The 21,408-nt window shown below is 39.9% G+C and overlaps 1 protein-coding gene across 3 annotated transcripts in view; it reads left to right on the top strand.

Annotated features, from left to right (window-relative positions):
• The window catches only part of F13A1 (coagulation factor XIII A chain), a 160,731-nt gene that overhangs the window by 41,964 nt on the left and 97,359 nt on the right, over positions 1 to 21,408 (top strand). For all 3 annotated transcript variants that reach the window (XM_050789671.1, XM_050789670.1, XM_050789672.1), the window contains one exon: positions 6,383 to 6,634. In XM_050789671.1, the coding sequence (XP_050645628.1) occupies positions 6,383 to 6,634 (252 nt within the window). The remainder of the gene's footprint in view (positions 1 to 6,382; positions 6,635 to 21,408) is intronic.

Below are 21,408 nucleotides of genomic sequence, written 5' to 3'. Positions count from 1 at the left end.
TCTACTCAGTCACCCTCCTTGATGGCAAGTATGTTCTTCCAGGTCCTAGGCGTGAGAGAGGTGGCGTCAGAACAGTTCTATTAGGAACAATATTCAACCATACTGACCATACCATACGCTATTTGATGTCCTTTCTAGACTACCTGGGAACCTCATCACCACCTGGGACATTGTATTTTTTAAGTAAAAATATTTCAAAGCCATCAACTAACCTAAAATATTAATTTTTTAAAAGGCAATGAATTCTTCTAGTGGGCACTACCAATGCAGGGCTTTGCATGCAGCGGGCTGTCTGGTCTGTGGAATGCATTGAAAGGTTGAGGGGACATTTTCCCCAGGATTACATAGCTCTGAATCTGAGCTGCAGCTAGATTTCTCTTGCCTATCTTGTGAAGGATACTAATATCAAGAAACTGTGCACAAAGCTCAAGCCTACGTATCTAAGGTTGGAACAGAGTAACATCATAATGGAATTAAAGATTTTCATCTTCTTCCTCCTACATCCAAGCTGGGGGGATTAAGGTAGGTCCGTGTAAGGATAGTGAGGCCCTCAGTAAAGGGACAATGAGGCATTTGAATATAGGCCTATGGGCCAAGCGACTTTTGCCTTAAAAACGGTAGTTTTGTGACCTCAATAATAATTCACAAATGAAAGCAAGCACTTAAACTAAGAGCATATGTTAATTTCTAGATCACTTGGGAAGATGGCACTTATTTTTGATAAGTGTGAAAAATTGCAATTGGTAATTATAATATTTCCTCATGTTTAGCAGTCCAATTTCAAAGGCTGAAATTATTAAAAACAAAATGGGATTCCTTTCTTGGATGCTGTCTTTCCCAATTCTCTTTCTCTTGCCCTAATGTTTTTAGCCCAAAGTTGCATGATTTGGGGGAGAAAAGGAGAAAAACACATCTATCCAGGCATTACATCCTTTAGGCAAACACATGCATGGAAGTTCCCTGTATGGAGCCATGTTTCCCATCCAGATTGGGCCAAGGATAGCTGATGGGCAGTCATGGATGTTGATGGATGGGTTTTCCAAGGATAGCTGGATTGTGGTCTCATAACCATGCCGACTTCTGGGGCTGAGAAGGGCTATTAAGTGAAATGAAATACTACTCTGTCACAACTTTCTCGCTCACAGTTCAATCATGGAGAATACTTCCCCAGTGCTGTCATTGAAATCATTACATTCAGAATTAAACATAGTGTAATAGAGCAGTCAACAAGACCCTGAGGTGCTATTGACACATCAGGTTTCACATTCCTAACCAGCTTTCCCATACAGGGATATGAAAAGCCTGCCAGTCAGGATTCTTTTTCCTTCCTTTGGAATTCATCTCACCACTCCCTGTCCCTGACGAGTTTCCATACCCTGTTCCCGGGCCACGTGGCATCAGCGTATCAGCAGGGTTGCTCAGCCTTCACCCTTTGGCATCTTCACTCTTTGGAAGCCTTCCCAACGCAAATCACAAAAAAATGAGTTGGCCCAGAGAGACCCTCGTGCAGGTTCCTCTCCACCTGGTCTTCCTTCTCTTCACTCAGTTGTTACCTCCTTTGATCCTCACTTCTGGCTCACACATCTTTTATCCACCACAGCATAATTTCTCAATGTCCCTTTTCCTCATATTCCTTCAGACTTTCCAGTTTTATTCTTTTCTCACCTCCTTTCATCTCCCTAGATCCCTTTTGCCATTCTCCACCTTCCTTCACTGAGGCAGCACGACATAGGGCAAAGAGAACAGGCTTCCCTGTCCCCAGTTCTGTCTCCACCTCTGCCTAGTTACGTGATGTGCAGACATGACACCCTCACCAAGCCTCAGTTTCCCATCTGTAAAAATTTCCTCACAGAGGTTTTGTAAGGACCCTAAGAAACAAAACTTAATTCCTGTCACTGTATTTCCATCACTATGTGAACTGCCTTGGCGACTCTAAACAACTTTTGCAATCTTAAAATTGTACATTTTAGCTATGAATTGTAAAATCAGTAAAAAGCTACAAACTTCCTATGTTTTCAACACCCCCTGAGACTGTGGGGAATTTAACTGGGAGACTTTAAGGAAACTAAAGGTTGACCTACTAGTAGTATAGATGTTTGCGAATAGTTTAGAAACATGTTTCTCCTTGGAAGGAGAAACTAGGTGATGGTATTTTCTTCTTAGGCTCAAGTGTTAGACACCAAGAGTCTATAATGAATCATGCCTTAAATAAATAAAATGTGAAATCCTCTTAGGCAGATGTTGGCAATTGTTTACTGTAAGGGCCAGCTACTGTGTTAGGCGTTGCAGACCATATGGACTTTGTCACAACTATTCAACTCTGCTCTTACAAGAGCAGAGTTGTATTGTAGCACAATAATACACAAGCAAATCAACATAAATGTGTCCCAATAAAACTTTATATAAACAGTAGGTAAGCTACATTTGGCCTCAGACTATAGTTTTCTAACCATTGCTCTAAGGGATGAATGGAGAATACAGTGATCATTAATGACTCAGAAAATCAGAAATTATGATTGAATGGGAGGTTTCAGGTGACTCCATGATGATTCTGGAATTATTAAGACTTTTTGGTTACTAATGAATGACGACACTTTTTTTTTTTCACTTCTACAAGTTCTCCTGATGGAAAAATCAGTCAGCTCAAGGTTTTTTAATCTGAGATAAACTGGCCTTTGAAATAGTTTTGGACCTCGGTAGGTCTGTTGGCAGTTGGTAAATCCATCCTAATTTCCCACAGATGGAGCAGAGAAGGATCACTTAGAGGAATCAGAAAGCCCAGGACAATAAGGAAGTAACAACAACTGCCACTTACTGAGCTGCCCTCCCTACCACAAACTATGACCACTGTGATCTCCATTTTATAGAAGAAGCAAAGTTTTAGTTGATAGGAGATGAGTGCTTTGACCGAGATCACACAGAAGTGTTAGAGCCAGCTGTATTTCTTTCCCCTTAGCCACAATATCTCAATCAACACAAGTAACCTACTTTCCTTGGGACATTCACCTTTCTTCAGATTCAGAACCAGAGAGGAAAAAAAAATCACCCCTTCTTCCTTCTGCCTTTACTTTCTAGTAGAAGTTATACTTAAAAAAAAAAAAAAAAAAAGTGGCTGGGCATGGTAGCTCATACCTGTAATCCCAGCACTATGGGAGGCCAAAGCGGGTGGATCACCCGAGGTCAGGAGCTCGAGACCAGCCTGCCCAACATGGCAAAACCTCGTCTCTACTAAAAATACAAAAAATTAGCCGGACGTGGTGGTGGGTGCCTGTAATTCCAGCTACTTGGGAGGCTGAGGCAGGAAAATTGCTTGAACCCAGGAGGCAGAGGTTGCAGTGAGCTGAGATTGTGCCACTGCACTCCAGCCTGGGTGGCAAGAATGAAACTCTGTCTCAAAAAAAGAAAAAAAAAAAATCAGTGCCCCCTCAGCCAGCCCCTACTGTGTGCTAAGCATAAAGCTTTCATTATATGATAAAATCTATTGTTTTTTTATTTCCCAAACTAAACTGCAAAGACAAGAAAATGGAAGCTAAGACAATTAAGTGATTTGCCTGAAGTTGCACCAGTAGTTAATTGTGGAGTCAGAATTTGACGTAGTTCTCATCAACTCCAAAACATTTTCAACTCATACAGCTGCCATAGAGCTTAGTGTTAAACACTCTGACTCTCAAGCCAGATGGTCTGGGTTCAAATCTGAACTCCACTATTTGCTAGCTGCATCACCCTGGGTAAGTTGCTTAACGACTCTGTCTTAGTTTCCTGATTTGTCAAATTAGGATGATGATAATGGTTTACTTCTCATCATTTGTTACAGGGAAAAAAGGGGTGATAAGAACATGGTAAACCACATGCTTTGGCTTTTTCTGTGGAATATCAGCTCTATGAGCACAGAAGTTATTGTCTGTTTTCTTCACTGTTGTATCCCTAGCACTTAGGATAATGTCTAGCACATAGTAGGCAATATCAATATATGAATGAAAAATGTCAGAAGTAGTCTTTAAATTAGGTTATGACTGGATTCAAAGTCAGCATGAAAAGCATAGCTTTCCTTTTGCTTTACTATTTTTGTATAACTTGGATTTGATAGGTAAACTTTAATATGAGTCTTTGAAGTCTTAATTTAAAGTGTAACAGTGGAAACTAGTGATTGTCTTCTTTCTTTCCATGTTCCCAACAAAACTAGAAGTTAGTACAAAGGTGAAGCTTTTAAAACAAAAGTGGAAGTTAGCACAAAGGTGAAGCTGAGGTTGAGCACATAGCAGGTACAAAGAGTGCTTTCAGATGTACTTCTCTAGTTCTTTCCTATTCCCCAAAGTGCATCCTTACATAATTAGCTTTAAAATTCCTTTCATCCCTTTTTCTAAAAAAAAATCTGTCATTAACACGTAGATTTTTATCTCCGTAAGTTTATTTTTACTAAACTTGCATCTTTTTAAATACTGTGTATTCTAAATCTAAATCAGTATTTACTGATGACAGCTGCTGGGAACCACTGTAATAAATGAATTATGGGTTCCATTTACCTGGCAAGATTGCCTTTGATGTCTACACATCAACAGTGAAAGGGGTTCCAGAGAACAACAAAGCCTCTGGGAGAAAAGGCAAGCTCATCCCAAGACAGTATGCACAAAGAGGGAGCAGAAACAGGAGATGGGTGCCTCTGGAACAAACATGCTTATGCAGGTGGGTTTATGGAGGGGCTCCTGAGAGTCTGAGTCCCATGTGTCTTCAAGAGCATTACTTAGATGCCATGGCACCTAGGCAGAAAACAATGTTCAAATCTGTGCTGGATTTAAAAGCATATGTGATATTCATTCTGAGTGGTATACCCAATATCCCTAATAGCAGAGTGTTGAAGTTCTCATCTTTCTCACTGGTTTGCACTGTGTAAATTATTATTTTCATTAAGATTAAGCATCCTCACAAAACTGCACAGCAGTAACATATGGAACCACCTCCTTGGAAAGTTCTCTAACAGTATGCCTACCAAAGACTCTTTTTTTGTTGTTTTGTTTTTTTTTTTTTTTTTTTTTTTTTTTTAATGGGCTTACTGTACAATCTTGTTGAAAAAAATTCTCATATATGTTTCAAATTGTTCTAGAATGACTTAAAATATTTCTAATGAGACAGTATATAATTTTCTTTTATGATTTAAACCAATAATATAGGACAAAGATGATAATTCACTTTTTCTTTGCCACATAGGATACAATTCAGTATTCCTGGGGAATCTAATCTATTTTTTAAAAATTTTTTATTATTATTATACTTTAAGTTCTAGGGTACATGTGCATAACGTGCAGGTTTGTAACATATGTATACTTGTGCCATGTTGGTGTGCTGCACCCATCAACTCGTCAGCACCCATCAACTCGTCATTTACATCAGAAGACATTCATACAGCCAACAGACACATGAAAAAATGCTCAGCATCACTGGCCATCAGAGAAATGCAAATCAAAACCACAATGAGATACCATCTCACACCAGTTAGAATGGCAATCATTAAAAAGTCAGGAAACAACAGGTGCTAGAGAGGATGTGGAGAAATAGGAACACTTTTACACTGTTGGTGGGATTGTAAACTAGTTCAACCATTATGGAAAACAGTATGGTGATTCCTCAAGGATCTAGAACTAGATGTACCATATGACCCAGCCATCCCATTACTGGGTATATACCCAAAGGATTATAAATCATGCTGCTGTAAAGACACATGCACATGTATGTTCATTGCGGCACTATTCACAATAGCAAAGACTTGGAATCAACCCAAATGTCCATCAGTGACAGACTGGATTAAGAAAATGTGGCACATATACACCATGGAATACGATGCAGCCATAAAAAAGGATGAGTTTGTGTCCTTTGTAGGGACATGGATGCAGCTGGAAACCATCATTCTTAGCAAACTATCACAAGAACAGAAAACCAAACTCCGCATGTTCTCACTCATAGGTGGGAACTGAACAATGAGATCACTTGGACTCGGGAAGGGGAACATCACACACCGGGGCCTATCATGGGGAGGGGGAAGGGGGGAGGGATTGCATTGGGAGTTATACCTGATGCAAAGACTCTTTTAAAGATCTTTGAAATTAGTAATTAGGGAGGCTAAAATGGAGCATTGTTTGCTTGTCTTAATGTGGAATCCTCTACATGCTTTATAGAAAACAAATGAAGTAAGTTTTGCTCTTGAAGGTTCTTCTGCTTACAGTCAAAGTAATTTGCAGACTTGCCTGATTTGTATGTTTCTTCAAGTCAAGATTAATTCTAATGGATTACTCCTGTCCCTTCAGCTATAAGATAAGAGAGGGAGAACAAAAGTGGCTTGTGAAATCAACCTAACGCAGTATCTCTTCTCTCTTCTCTCTTCTCATAGGTCGCTACCCACAGGAGAACAAGGGAACCTACATCCCAGTGCCTATAGTCTCAGAGTTACAAAGTGGAAAGTGGGGGGCCAAGATTGTCATGAGAGAGGACAGGTCTGTGCGGCTGTCCGTCCAGTCTTCCCCCGAATGTATTGTGGGGAAATTCCGCATGTATGTTGCTGTCTGGACCCCCTATGGCATAATTAGAACCAGTCGAAACCCAGAAACAGACACGTACATTCTCTTCAATCCTTGGTGTGAAGGTAAGAGGCAGGCATTTAGTTTTCTCATTTAAAAATTCACCTGTTTGGCAGAGTGCCGTGGCACATGCCTATACTCCCAGCTGTTTGGGAGGCCAAGATGGGAGGATCGCTTGAGGCTGGGAGTTCGAGACCTAGTCTCTAAAAAATAAAAATTAAAAATTAGTTGGGTATGGTGATGCACACCTGTACTCCCAGCTAGGAGGCTGAAGTGGGAGAATTGCTTGGGTTCAGGAGTTGAAGATTACAGTGAGCAATGATCGTGCCACTGCACTCCAGCCTGGGCAACAGAGCAAGACTCCGTCTTTGGAAAAAAAAAAAAAAAGTCATGTATTTCCAATACATCTCTTTTTGGAGGGGTAGTAAGATTATTCTAAATACATATACCTCTCCGACATATACCATTTTTAATGATTGAAGGAGAAAGATAGAAAATTCATCCTCCGTGTATATGAGGATAAAACCTTTGTATGTGAAGTCAATACTGCTATACATTTATTTCGGGATTAATTGGAGATTGTCTAAAGTTGCACAATTAGTTATTTGTGGAGCTATTTAATTGCAGTTTTGTAATTAAAAGTAATTGCAAAAAATCGCAATTACTTTTGCACCTACCTAATATATGTTGACAGTATAACCTCTGTACACTATTACTCTGTAAACAAATTGGTTTACAGAAGTATTAGAATCTGACTCTGACTTCAGAAAAATAAAATGAAGTCGACGCTGTTCATAGTGGAACTAACCTCTCTATCCCCCTACTTTAAGAACAACTAACCTCTCTATCCCCCTACTTTAAGAACAGAAAGTCTGTATATATAAAGGATTCCACAAGCTTGTTTATGTGCATAGTGGGTGCAAATTTTGCAAACCATAACTCTGGATGTGCAAAGATGTAGCTGTACTTTAATATAACTTGATCTCTAGTGCTATTTTCGGTCTTCCTTTCTGTCTGCGGCAGAAGCTTAATCTAGTTATATTCAAATAAAACTCAGTCAAGTTCAATGATTTCTCTATCAATTCTGTTTTGTGCCTCAGTCACACACAGGACTTTCTCCTCATCTTCATCTCTGCCCTTTCATACCTCTCCCCCACTCCCATACTTGGTACAAAGCTGTTTTAAGTTCCAGAGGCAGATGCAGATGTTGCAGCAGCATCAATATGCTGCAAGACCATTTCTAGGTCCTAGGAAATAAGGCAGTGAAAGATATGAAAGCTCACATGGGGCAGGAGACTTCCCATGGCACCCTACCTCGTATGCATTGCTCTCTAACATCATCCAAAATGAGCCCATATTATTGCTGATTTTGAATGATCCTTGTATGTGAAAGTTGCATTTGAATCAGAGTTAATCTGTCCTAGATATAGATAAATGGACAACAATATTTGCTACTCATCTAGAACATACACCTTGGTCCTACTGACCTTTTCTTTGTTTTATATTTATATTTATTTACTTTTTGTAGAGACATGGTCTCACCATGTTGTCCAGGCTGGTCTTGAACTCCTGGGCTCAAGCAGTGATCCTGCCTAGTGTGGGCAAAAGGTGCCAAGCTATTCCTGCACTCCCTATACATCCATTCTCATAATCTTGTACCCAACACTCCTATCTATGAGACAGATATTCAAGGTAAATGGTAACAGGAAATATTAACTGGGCCATGTGCAGTTCAAAAAATGAACTCTTGATAGTAATCTTAAAACCAGATGTAAGGTGTTTTGCAACTGGTTGATGGAGTGATATTTACAGAGATGAAAAATACTGAGAGGATCAGAGTTACAGATATATAAATTAAGATTTTGAATATGTTAAGTTGGAGATAACCATAGATAGACAAGCAGAAATGACAAGTAGGTATGTGAATCTGGAGAGGAAAATCAGAGATGTGTATTTGGGAGTTATCTGTACCTAGGGAGAAAATATAGATAAAGAAGGAAATAAGATATAGTATCTAGCCTTCAGGAACATCATCATTTAGGAGTCCAGTAGAGAAGAAGTCAGCAAAAGAGAATGAGACGGAAGAGTATGTAGGAAGCAGCCTATTCTAAGAAAATTATATTTAAAAATTCATACTTATCAATCAGGAGTTTGTTATTGACTTTCATTTTATTACAAAAAGAAAATCATAGGCTTCATATAACTTCTCAGAACTCTAGGAAATTTTGGAATGCTATAATTTACCCAGACTTTGGTTTGTTTGCAGCTTTCCTGGATTATATCATGTGTGTAAAATGGGATATATGTCTGCATGCATTTCAACTTATGTGGCCACTCTTCTTCAGGGGAAAATGGTTAGTTATGTTGCTTGACGTATTAACTTTCAGGATAACTATTCAGGAGGCGGACAGTCTAATAACCTTCTAATTGCTGCCTTGATCTTCAGCTGTATACATGATGAGCAGCTTCCAGATACCTGTGTTCTGAAAGAGTCCCTTAGTTCTAGAGGCGTTCTTGTCCTAGAGGCTGTACAGGGACTTCCCCTAGGTTATCAGTGCATGGAAAGGATCGGAGGAAGGTAGAACAAAAACCAGAGACCAATCTGGAAGCTGTGGTCTAGGACAAAGATGATGATAAACTAAACTATGGTGGTACCAGTGGAGATGAGAAGGGGTTATATTGGAGATCTATTTTTGTATTTAGAACAGAAATTGCACAGGGATTGAAGATGAGAAGTAAAGAAATGGGAGAACTCAAGAATAACTCTAGATTTCTTGTTAGGCCAGTTGGGTTGATGGCGGTGCCATTTTCAGAGCTGGGAAAACTGTGGGAAGTGAAGGGGAAGCACGAGGGGTGAAGCTAAGAGTTACATTCAGAAATGTTAATTTGGTAATGTCTATGAGACATGCAAATGAAAACATCAAGTAAGCACTTGAATAAAGTGAATCTAGAACTCAAAGGAGATGGCTGAGCTAGACACGTAAACATGGGCACGGTTAGGAGCAATAATGGACACAAATGATTCAGGGTCATTAACAAGTAAGAGTCGAGACAAAGGAGAAGTCAACAAACGAGGCTGAGCAGGAGCAGTCAGTGGGGCACAAGGAGATCAAAAGAGCCCAGAGCCAGACACATGGATAGATTCAAGACAGCAGTTAACTGTGTTGAATGCTATGATTAGCTGAATAGGATAGGGGAGGAAAGTGGCCATATAGTGTGGAAATATGGATGTCTTCGATGATCTTGAAAAGGACTGTTTCACTAAAATGATGGGGACAGAGGCCAGGGAGATGGTCATGGGCTGCACTGTAAACTGGTGGCATGAAAGTAGAGATGGCAGGAGATGGTACCTTTCTCAAGACTTTCTGCAGCACCTAGATGTTGACGTGAAGCTCAAAGGAGAATTTTTTAAAGACAAGAGAGAGTGGGTGTTATTTTATCGTGATGGAGAGGAACCAAGAAAGAGAGTTTGCAGTCCAGAGAGAGGACAGTGGTTCACAACCTTGGCTGGACGTTGCAATCATCTGGGAAGCTTTGAAACTACAGATGCCTCAGTCCCCCATGCAGGCATTCTGATGTAATTGCTCTGGACTGCAGCCTGGGCTTCAGAGTTTTTAAAAGCTCTGGAGGTGATTATTGGAGCCAAGGTTGAGAAGTTTTAGGAGTGAAATCCTTGAGTGGTTGGAATCCAGGGAACAGGTGAAGAGCCTGTGATGGGCGGGGCTATCTACCCTCCCCAGAGACAGGAGAAAAAGAGAAGAAGAGGGGTGCAGATTTTCTAGTTTAATGGAAGGAGAATGAGGTTGTTACCATTTCGTGACTTTTTTTTTTTTTGTCAGTGAAGTGTAAAGCAAAGTCATGTGTTGAGAAGCAGCAGTAAGGAAGGGCATGAGAGGCTTGATAAGGAAGATGTGAGCTAGTCATCTGGAAGGTGGAAGGTGAACTTATTACAGGCACATGCCGGGAGGGTCCTTCCTGCTTCCAGAACACAGGGCAAACTAGCACAATCCTCTTCATTACTTGACCTGTGGAGGCCCAAACATCTGCAAATTCTTTAGGGATTTCTGACCTTATGGCTGCCTCTGCCTCTAGGAATCCTACTTCCCCCTGTGCTGCTGCAAGTGAGAAACTTGACCTTCACCTTCAATTTCAATGTTGGCAACAACAACAGAAACAGTCACACACAACATCTGTGAATGCCCAGACCTTAATTGCAGTTTGGGACGGAGAGTAAGAGGAGGAAGGATGCATTCTGTGGTCACCACGCTTAGAGCACATCAGAATCACCTGGAAGGCTCTGTGCAGCACCCTCAGATTGAATAGGTCTGAGGTCTGGCCTGATAATTTGCATTTCTAACCAGTTCCTAGGGGATGCTGTTGCTGCTGGTCAGGGTTAACACTTAGAGGACCGCTGGTTTCATGATAATCACAAAACTATAAAGCTGGGCATGGTCCCCAGGGTAGCCTGCAGTCCCAGCTACTTGGGAAGCTGAGGCAGAAGAATTGCTTGAGCCCAGGAGTTCAAGGCAGCCTGGCCAGCCTGTCTCTCAGAGGAAAGAAAAACAACAAGCAATAATTTAAAAACTCAGGAGGCAGGGCCAGGCGCGGTGGCTCACGCCTGTAATCCCAGCACTTTGGGAGACCGCGTGGGCTGATCGTGAGGTCAGGAGTTCGAAACCAGCCTGACCAACATAGTGAAACCCCGTCTCTACTAAAAATACAAAAATTAGCTGGGCATGGTGGCGTGTGCCTATAATCTCAGCTACTCAAGAGGCTGAGGCAGGAGAACTGCTTGAACCCAGGAGGTGGAGGTTGCAGTGAGCCGAGATCATACCACTGCACTCCAGCCTGGGCGACAGAGTGAGACTCAGTCTCAAAAACCAAAACCAAAAACAAAACAAACAAACAAACACACACCTCAGGAGAGTATAATTTACTCTTCTTAAAATTTCACTGGCTCTACCCTGAACCTAATTCCAGTCTGTCTCCTCCTTACCACCCCTTCTCTCTCTCCTACTGTTCTCTTTTATTCTCTGAACTTTTCTCTCCCATTCTGTCCCAGGAACAGATTCTCCTTCCTTAATGCAGAAGGGTCCAGTGAGCTTTATTATTTTGTCGCTTGGTCTCTTCCAACAACCATGCTTTTGGGCACTGAACACCTTTTCTTTTAAATGAAGTGAGAGAAAGAGGTCATCTCCCCACTTTACTCATTGTGTGGTTTTCCCAGCCTAGCACGCAAAGCATAACCCAAAAATGGGATGATATGATGAACCTCCCCCGCTCCCCCCTACCACACACACGCAAGCACAGACACTGCAGCCCAGCAATCACCTGCAGTTTTATGCTTGTGTGTGTTAATGCATAACAAAGGACTCAGCGGTATGGCCTGGTAATTGGAAAGTAGGTCAAAAGAGAAGGGTGAGACTGTCGCCCAAGTGAAAAAGATAGCAGAAGATGAGAAGGAAAACTGTTTCCAGAAATTGTCAAAAGAGAGCCAGGTGAACAAGATTCTGGTCCGAGGTGGCACGGGACACTGGGCTGAAAATCACAGCAGCACGCACAGCACTTATTGATAGGAGAATGCTCAGCTGTGCTCTTGAGGGCCCTTCAGCCTTCTTTGCATTCGTAGGCAATTTATCCTCCTTAATCACTAAATCATTAATGGGGATCAATAGCAACGCCACACCAGTGAAGGCAGGGGTTCATGCAGGGAGAATAATTGCTTAGTTTTTAGTTTAGTGGTGCTAACCGGGCTTCGGGTCCATTCTGGGAGGAAACCCTTCTCCTGGGTGTTAGAGAGAACTGTACCTACAAAGACAGCAGGAGTGAGATGGGCAGTTATTATGAATTCATCATGTTTATCTAACGACTCAGGAACTCTGAATTATTGAATGTATTTCACTATGTAAATATAGAATGTTCCAGTTTGGTAGTCTAGCACTAGTGCCAGATAGTGGGTTCTGAAAGATTTAGATTTCTGGTATCTGTGCCTAGTACTCTGGAGAAGCACTGCACAGTATTTTTGATTGGGCATCAGTTACCTTTAAGGGATCTTTCTCCTCCTGATAAGTTGGTCCCCCATCCCATTCTCCATCACTGCTTTTCCCTCACCTCATTCAGCCTCGTATCCATAGGCTCTGGCACACTTGAGGTTTAACAAATATTTGCTGTGTTGATTTAATAATCCCAAGTAAATACTCTTTAGGTCCGCTGCACCCTATCGTTGCAGATAACTTGTAAATGTAATCTCAGACCTTATTATCTTGAGAAAAGTCAAAACCATATCTGGTGTGCTGGGAGGAGTGTGTCTGTGGGTGATGTGTGTGTGGATTTCTCTCTTAGCATCTGACACCAAATTAGCATCTAATATTTCCTTTTTATTCAATGCATTTTTTCGTTTTTCTTTAAACAAATAAATCAATTTAATTGAATATGAATAAATCAGTATGTTTCCAATATCTTGGATGCTTTTAGTAGCAAATAAATAAATATGACCCGCTTGTATTTTATTATTAAATTCATCCTCAGGCTATTTGCTTTGTATTTATATACCGTCTTTTTAGCCCCTTTTGTACAGAATGGAGTAAGTCATCAAGACTGGTGTCCTCAGAGTAACAATGACCAACGTCCCTTCTCTTGGAGACTGTTGAGCCCAGACCAGAACTTACACCCTCAGGCTAGAGCCATTCATCCATCAATCCACAAATATTGATAGTATGTCTCATCCCATGCCCATGACAACACAATGACCTGTGCACATTTCAACAGTATTATGTATTCCTTCATAAAAATTCAAAGTCAATACTGAATTAGGTACTAGGACTATGGCAGTGAAAAAGGCAGACACAATCTTCATATAGCTTCTAGCAAGGATTTTACAAATGAGCTCCTAATAAAAACCTAATTACAATTGTAAAAAATACTAAAATAAGTCAGTGTACAACAAGAACACAAAACTGGGGACTCCGACCTATTTGGGGAATGAGGAGAGACTGGCCAGTGGCTTAGCTTTGCACCCAGAACAGTGTTTGCATAGAATAGCAATCAAATAGTTGGTTAATTGAATTTTTATGAAGTTTTAAAAAGCTTATGCAAAAAATTTAACCTTTATTTACTCAATAATCGTCTTAAATAAAATAGTATGTATCATTCTTCCTAGTGTCTGAATCACTTAGAGACTTATTCTGCTTCTTATGCCAAGCGAGGATCATTTAGTGTGGCCCTATAATAAGAAAGGATCCCAGACAGCTCACAGTAAACTTCCTTTCCAATGGCATGTAGGTGACCCCGGGATTGAGGTGCAAAGGTCTTTACAAGGTCTTTCTAGAAAGAGCATGGTTGGAAGAGTCTAATGCAGAGTCACATTCATCCACCAATTTATGTGGTTTACAATTCCTTTCTTGTAGAGTCTCTTATATGCTTCAAAGTGTGCTCATAGTCAGTATCTCCCTAGACTGTGTGTTTGGAAGGCATAATCCTTATCTCACTTAGCCTTACGTGGTGCCTGGAATTGAGTCAATGTTCGGTAAGTGTTTGCTGAACTGAACTCATAATCACCATTCTGAGAGGCAAGGAGATGATTATCAGACTCAGATTTCAAGACAGAAAGCAGGTTCTGTGATGTTACATGCATTTCTCAAAGTCCTATAGAAAATTAAGATACAAACTGGGACATCCTGACTCAGTCAGGGTAAGCGCTTATATTTCTAAAACAAAACCTGTCATTATCTGGCCTTGTGTAGAAAAAGAATAAAACAGTAGATGGCCAGCTGAGAAGATTCTGTGATGACCTAATCAATGTGGAAAATTTTGCCTAAATAAATAAATAAATAAATAAATAAATTCCGGTTGATATTTACAAGATCAAATAAAAGCTTTCTCTGGGAAAAAAAAATTAAAGCATACCAACAAGGGCACAGGCTCCCTTAGAGGATATGTACTAAGTAAAGAAGCTCTGACATTTTCTTTGTAGAATTACTTCATGAATAATAGTCTATCTTCTGAAGATATCTCAGTACACTAAAAAGCCCTTAACCAGCAAAATAGGCCAATTAGCACAAATCCAATAACCTTCTCAAGCTGATATGAGCTGTAATTCAACATGTTTGTAAGGAATGTAAACTATGTTATACTATGCACACACGGGTGATTGTGCTATCGTGAGCATGGTGGGAGATACACTATCAATATCTGTGGATTGGTGGATGAATGGCGGTAGCCTGAGGGTGCAAATTCTGGTCTAGGCTCAAAGGTCTCCAAGAGAAGGGGTGTTAGTCATTGTTATTCCGAGGATACCAGTCCTGGCGAACTACTCCACTTTATACTGAAGGGCCTAAAAGGGAAGAAGCAAACTCAACTGACTGTTGAGGAACCACTTGCTTGTGCTTCATAGATTGATTCCATTCCAGTGTTACTAGGTAGGCAAGCAAGGTCTCTGGAGTGGCTATATGAAATCACTTTAGAAAGGCAGTGGGTTTGGATCCTTCCAGAATAAAAAGCTCAGACTCTAGAAACACCATTCTTTAATATGTTCACAATTCCCAGCGACAGGAAGTTACTCCTGGTATGCCGCAGCACACACAGCCTGTTAGAATCTGCCACCCCTTTTGATGTACCTTGTGATGGAAAAACCTATCATGGTGACACTAGTCTGGAGTCACATTTGCTCTGCAGATCAAGCCACTCCCTCTAAGAGTGATTACACACTCCCAGCATGAATCGTTCCTCTTTTTAGTGGTGCTCAGCTTTTACATAAAGGGGGAAGCAAGTGGAAGTCATTCCTAATCCCCTCGCTCTAAATTCCTTCCTTCCCTAAATGGGGACACATTTTGCCTTTTTGAAGGGCCAAACCATTATTCCTTCTGAAGGATTAGAAACAACACCAAACTCTGGTTTAAACTGTTGAAAGAGACTGCGTAGGATAGCTGTTCTGCCACCATAGTTTTGTTTAATTCCTACGCTCCCTTTGCTAGGCTTGAGCCTAATGACCAAGGAAATGGAACCTGCTCTGACTTTGAAATAGCATGTAAATAAGCAGAAGGAAGGTACAAGCCCATGCAATGATGAATGATCCTCCTTCTCACAAAGAGGTTATACAGATACTAAAATCAATAGGTTCAGCATTTGTTTTTACATGTTTGTTATAAATCCTTACCTTCTCTGCGTGGGGAGGACAGTGGGAATGTCAGAGGGTGACTGAAATCCACCCTAAAATTTCTCGGCCCACTCTTTTCTTTTTTAACTACCCTTCTATTCCCACCAGAGGAACAGCAAAATAAATGAGGTCATTATTCTTCACTACTTGCCTCTTGTAAATTGTTAGTCAGCCTGCAAGGGTGGTTATTTACGAGGCATTCTGAAGGTCTGTTCTGGTGACAGAGCTGCTCTGGGCAGTGGATGGAGGTGCTGTGCCACACTCACCAATGGTGCCATGTGTAATCTGTTTTTCTCAGAGTTTTATTGTAATGGTGGTTGTCTGCCAGAGGTCACCTGCGATCAAAGAGTTGTCTGTTGGTCCAAGGTGCAGCCACTCCTACTCTGGGAACTGTCTAGACCATATTTCTCCCCTCAGTCCTCAGTTGAGTTCCCAGCTCCCACATTCCACACAAGCCTCACACACATCTACCTTCTACCAGTCCAAATTGTTGGGTTTCTAGAATAGTGAGTTGTTTGTTAGTTTGTTTCTCCTATTAGTCGAGTCTTCCATTTTGCTAAGTGAAGAACTAGCTTCCCCTGAAACTTAGTGAAACCCCACCCCTCTGAAGCTAACCAGAAAATTAAAAACAAACAAAAACACTATCAAAAAGCCAACAGCAAAAATCTCCAGGGGCAAATGATTCCATTTTTCTATTTTTGTTAGCCTTCCAAACATAGGGAGTTTTTTGGAGTTTCCATCGTGATACAATTTTTTTTAACGTTGCTTTGGACAACTATATTTTAAAGTGACAGATCTGAATAAAAACAGGGGAAATAAAGCACTGCTTTCCACCCTCAATCTTCTTTTCAAAATCATAAATAAATTTAAAATTAAAATCAAGCCTTCCCATTTGACTTCCTTGCCATATTGTGGATTCATGATAATGTCTGCCTGTTTGAGGTGAGATTTAATTCAAGCATTGGAAGGGAAAGAGTGGCCTAGTCTGGAGCTCCAGAACTCCTCTCTATTCATGCTTTGCCACCTAAATTTATCACTTCCCATCAATACTAACGCAAAGCCCAAAGGTAAATCCTTCATTTTCTTGGACTTCTTCCTTACTCTCTAAGCTCCAGACATCGTCCCCATCTCTCATTCTTTCAGTAGACATTGATTGACTTCCTACCGTGTTCCAAGGCACAGTGTTGGGAGCTGGGGACACAGTCATCTGATCCCTTGGACCCAAGAGCCATGGACTACTTGGAAGGCAGCTTATTCAAATCTTAGCTTTGCAACTCACTAGCTGTACGACCTTGGAGAAGTTATGTTGCTCTCTGCCTCAGCTTCCTCGTCAGTGAAATGGGGCTACTTTCCTCACAAGGATGTTATGAGTGTTGATGAGTTCATGTGTCCTGTTCTAAAGCACTTAGAAAGTTCCTGGTGGTAAATAAGCAGTGTAACAATGCTTATTTACATGCTGCTACTTAAAAAAATTAAGTAGTAAGTACTTAAACACATACTTATTCAATAAATATAATAATTAAAGGGCAATGTCCATACAGTGGGATAAATGTTACCCCAGCCTCCATAGGGCACTAAGGGAACGAGGTTTAATTCAGTCTGTACTGGAAAGGAAAGGGTTCAGGGAGACGTAAAGAAGGAGAAAAAAGTTGTGCTTAAGGACATTGATAATAAAAAAGAGTCCAACCCTATATTGCTCTTAAAGAAAAACTAATGCATAGAAGTTGGACTTGTTAGCCTCTTATTAAATGGGTAGCTTCACTTAAATGGAAACACATTTTAAAAAAATAACTTTTTCTGATGGAAAAGTCTCATTATAGAAATAAAAATAATAAAAGCATAAAAAGAACTCAAAGATCTACAAATCAGAGATACCAACAATTAACATTTTGTTGTAATGTCATCCATTTAAAGTATTTTCAGTCCTTCTCATTTTTAATTGGCAATTAATTGAATATATTGTTCTTTTCAAATAAACACACATGTACATATATATGGCTAAAAGTAAACTTTCCTTTTCACCAATCTTCCAATCCTAGAGAATCCCCAGAGAAAACCAACTTTAACTGTGTATATCATTACAGATACTTTGCTATTATTTTATATATTGATTGCATATATATACCTAGAGAATTTAGGTTTTTTTAAACTACAAATGAGATTGTGTCAACCTGTTGCTCTGTACCTCATTTTCTCACACAGTGTATCTTGGAGCGTTTTCTATATCAGTACATGCATTTTCTTTTTAATGGCTGCTTGGTATGGTCATATCATATTAGTTTGGTCTTTTGTTTACAACTATTTGGATTGTTTCCCATTTTCACTATAGCATGCTATGCCATTTTGAAGGTTGCACATACATTTTGTACGAATGTTTCTGCAGAATAGACACCTAGAAATAGCATTGCTTGGGCAAAGTGAATTCATATTTTAAATTTGCATAGATATTGCCTAATTACCCTTTTAAAAGGCTGCAGTTTTTTACACTACAGCCATAGTAGATGAGAGTATCCATCTCTTCATACTCTCATTGGCACTGGTGGTTAACCATTTGTTTTAATATTTGCCAGTATGGTAGGAGAATTATGGTATTTCATTGGTATTTCATGGTTAATTTGGTTTTTATGTCTCTGATTATTTGTAGAGTTGAGCATTTTTTCATATATTTATTGAATGTTATGTTTCTCTATCTGCTTATATCTGGAACATGTCAGGTGAAATAAAGATTGTCAGGAAGAGACACACATGTGCCTCTTAAATCCAAGGATACAGTTTGTATACAGTGGGATAAAGAGATCTTACTGTCACTTTTTTTCTTACATGGATAACCAGCTGTCAAAACACCACGTGTTGATCAGATCTATTATTACCTATTGATTTTAAGTGCCATCTTTATTATTTACTAAGATTTAATACACATCTAGCTCCTGCCATGTATTTGTCCATTACTGTGCTAATGTCAGTTTTAAGTGTAGCTTTGTTTCAGTTAGCTATAATCACACTAATGCGACATAAGAAAGAACCAGAAAATCTTAGTGGCATACAGCAATAAGCACTTGTTCATGGATCTGGGGCTTGGCTGGGGTTGGGCTCATCCAGACTGGGCTTGACTGGCCAACTCTGCTTCAGGTGGGAATAGCTGGAGAGGATCCGTCTCTCCCTAAGAGCTCCAGAGACCCTCTGCTCCAGTGTCTCTCATCCTTCTTTGACCAATGGGCTTGCTGGGGCGTATTTTCCTCCAGCTAATAGCAGATTTGTATGATCACATGCTCAGCTGTGCAGTCATATTTTAGACCCCTACTTGCTTCTGCCAACATTGCTCCTGCTAACACCCCATTAGCCAAAAATAAGCCTAAAGTTAAGAAAGGATATTCCACATTTAGAGGGACCAACTGCTAGTTACATGGCAAAGGGCGTAGATGCAGGAAACTATAAATTGGGGTCCAAAGTTTAATTTACCTTTGAACAAGTCCTTCAATTTTTCTTCTTTCTCAACAGATTAGTTTTTGGCTATTTTCTCTTTTTTTTTTTTTTTTTCAGACGGAGTAGTCTAGCTCTGTTGCCCAGCCTGGAGTGCAGTAGTGCTATCTCAGCCTCCTGGGTTCCAGTGATTCTCCTGCCTCAGCCTCCCGAGTAGCTAGGATTACAGGCACACACCACCATGCCTGGCTTATGTTTTTATTTTTAGTAGAGATGGGGTTTCACCATATTGGCTGGGCTGGTCTCAAACTCCTGACCTCAAGTGATCCACCTGCCTTGGCCTCCCAAAGTGCTGGGATTACAGGCATGAGCCACCACACCCTGCCTGGCTGTTTTCTTTCACATTGTTTTTTCCAGATAAGCTTTTGAATGAGCATGCAAAGTTCCAAAACTTCTGAGTAGAGGTTTGGTTGGGTTCACATTGGTTATAGACTAATTTGGGTAGAATTTATATCTTTACATTCCTGAATGTTCATATCCAATTGGAAACAGTTTGTACGTGTTCATTTTGTATTTGGGTTGTATACCTTTTGACAAAGTTAATTTTTCATATAAATATTTTCAGACAAACTCAAAAGCAGAAAGAATAGCACAATGAGTATCTACTTATGTGTCTCTCAGACTTAATAGTTATCAAGATTTTGTTACATTTGCTTTATCCTTTTTTCCCTTATTTTTGCCTTAGCATTTTCAAATAAATTCTGGTAATCATATTATTTTACCTGTACATATTTTAGCATGCAGCTTTTTAAAAATAGGTATATATACAGTATACATAGATACATATGTACATATGTGTGTATGCATGTGTTTATGTGTGTTTGTGTATAATTATTGCAGCTAATACAAATCAACAAGAGCTCCTTGGTATTATCTAATGAACTATCTTTAATCTAATTTTCCCAATGTCTAAAAATTATCTTTTTAGTTAGCTGATTTGGATTAAAGTCTGTAGATTAAATTTGGTTGATATGTCACTTAAATATTTTCCTCTAGAGTAATCCTCATCATCTGTTTCTTCATGCCACAAACTTATGGCTGAAACTGAGTCATTTTTTATGTCAAACTTTCTATATTCTGAATTTTGCTGATTCCATCCCCTGGTGTCATGAAATATGTTTCTCTAACCACTGTGGGATTTTTTTTTTAACCACTGTGGCATTTTCTGTTAAGCAGCTAGTTAGATCTAGAGACTGTATCTGATTCAGCTTCAAGTGGCATTTTTTTTTTTTTGAGGAAGGGGCAAAAATACTTCATAAGTCATGCCATTGCTTCCTAGGACATTCATCCTAGCAGGAGGTACATATATTTAGGTTTATTAATAGTATCCGGTTCACGTTTTATCAGTCTCATCCACCCATTATGAAGTTCCCTTCTTAACGAATTATTTCTGCCTCAATTCATTATTTCATTAGGGATTGCAAGATCGTGACATTCTAATTCTACCATTCCTTTTGCATTTATTATAATCAATTATTTCATTACCTTGAGGTAGAATTCATTTAAAAACGTTTAGATGCCTGTCCCAAACACACACATTTTCCTGAGTGCGATTTACACTTGTAGGATCCTGTCTGTGTTAAAGATGCTTTGCTGCTCTCCCACCAGGCCTGGGAATAAGTACCAGACTGATGACCAAGTGGATAGATGGGGAGCATGACCCTCCTGAGATTCTAGCCACAGGGAAGAAAAGTCCTTGCAATGAAAGACACTGGCCAGGGAAGCTGGTTGGACACACACACATACTAGCACATCCACATGTATCTTTCATTAAAAGGAGATGACCTACTGCTTCCCTCCTGCCAGCAATGGGCCACAAAACAGGCATGACATGACAGATTAGCCTGTTGCCTTCTCATGTGTCCCAGATTTGTCTTAAAAACCATTTTCAATTCATCTAGTTTTCTAGTAATGTTAAAAGGTTGGAAATTATATCTTAATTTGTGTTACAGATTTACATCAGCATCATAGAATTCTGGAACTACTGATGCACCAGAATCATAAAACGTTTAATGAGACATATCAATTTAATTCTCCTGCTTGGAACTTAAAGAGTCAGAGTTTGTCAGCATTTTGCTAACAAATGTCATTGTTTACGGACTGAACTTTGGTGCTGATTATGTTCACCATTACTGAAAATATTGGAAAATGAGCTATGCTTAGTGAAACAAAGGTCATTTTTTTAAAATTTGGGTGATAAAATGC

This window comes from Macaca thibetana, chromosome 4 (assembly GCF_024542745.1).
Source record: "Macaca thibetana thibetana isolate TM-01 chromosome 4, ASM2454274v1, whole genome shotgun sequence".
Classification (NCBI taxonomy): Eukaryota; Metazoa; Chordata; class Mammalia; order Primates; family Cercopithecidae; genus Macaca; species Macaca thibetana.
The sequence above is the reverse complement of the archived record's forward strand: the minus strand, read 5'-3'. Positions and strand labels throughout refer to the sequence as shown.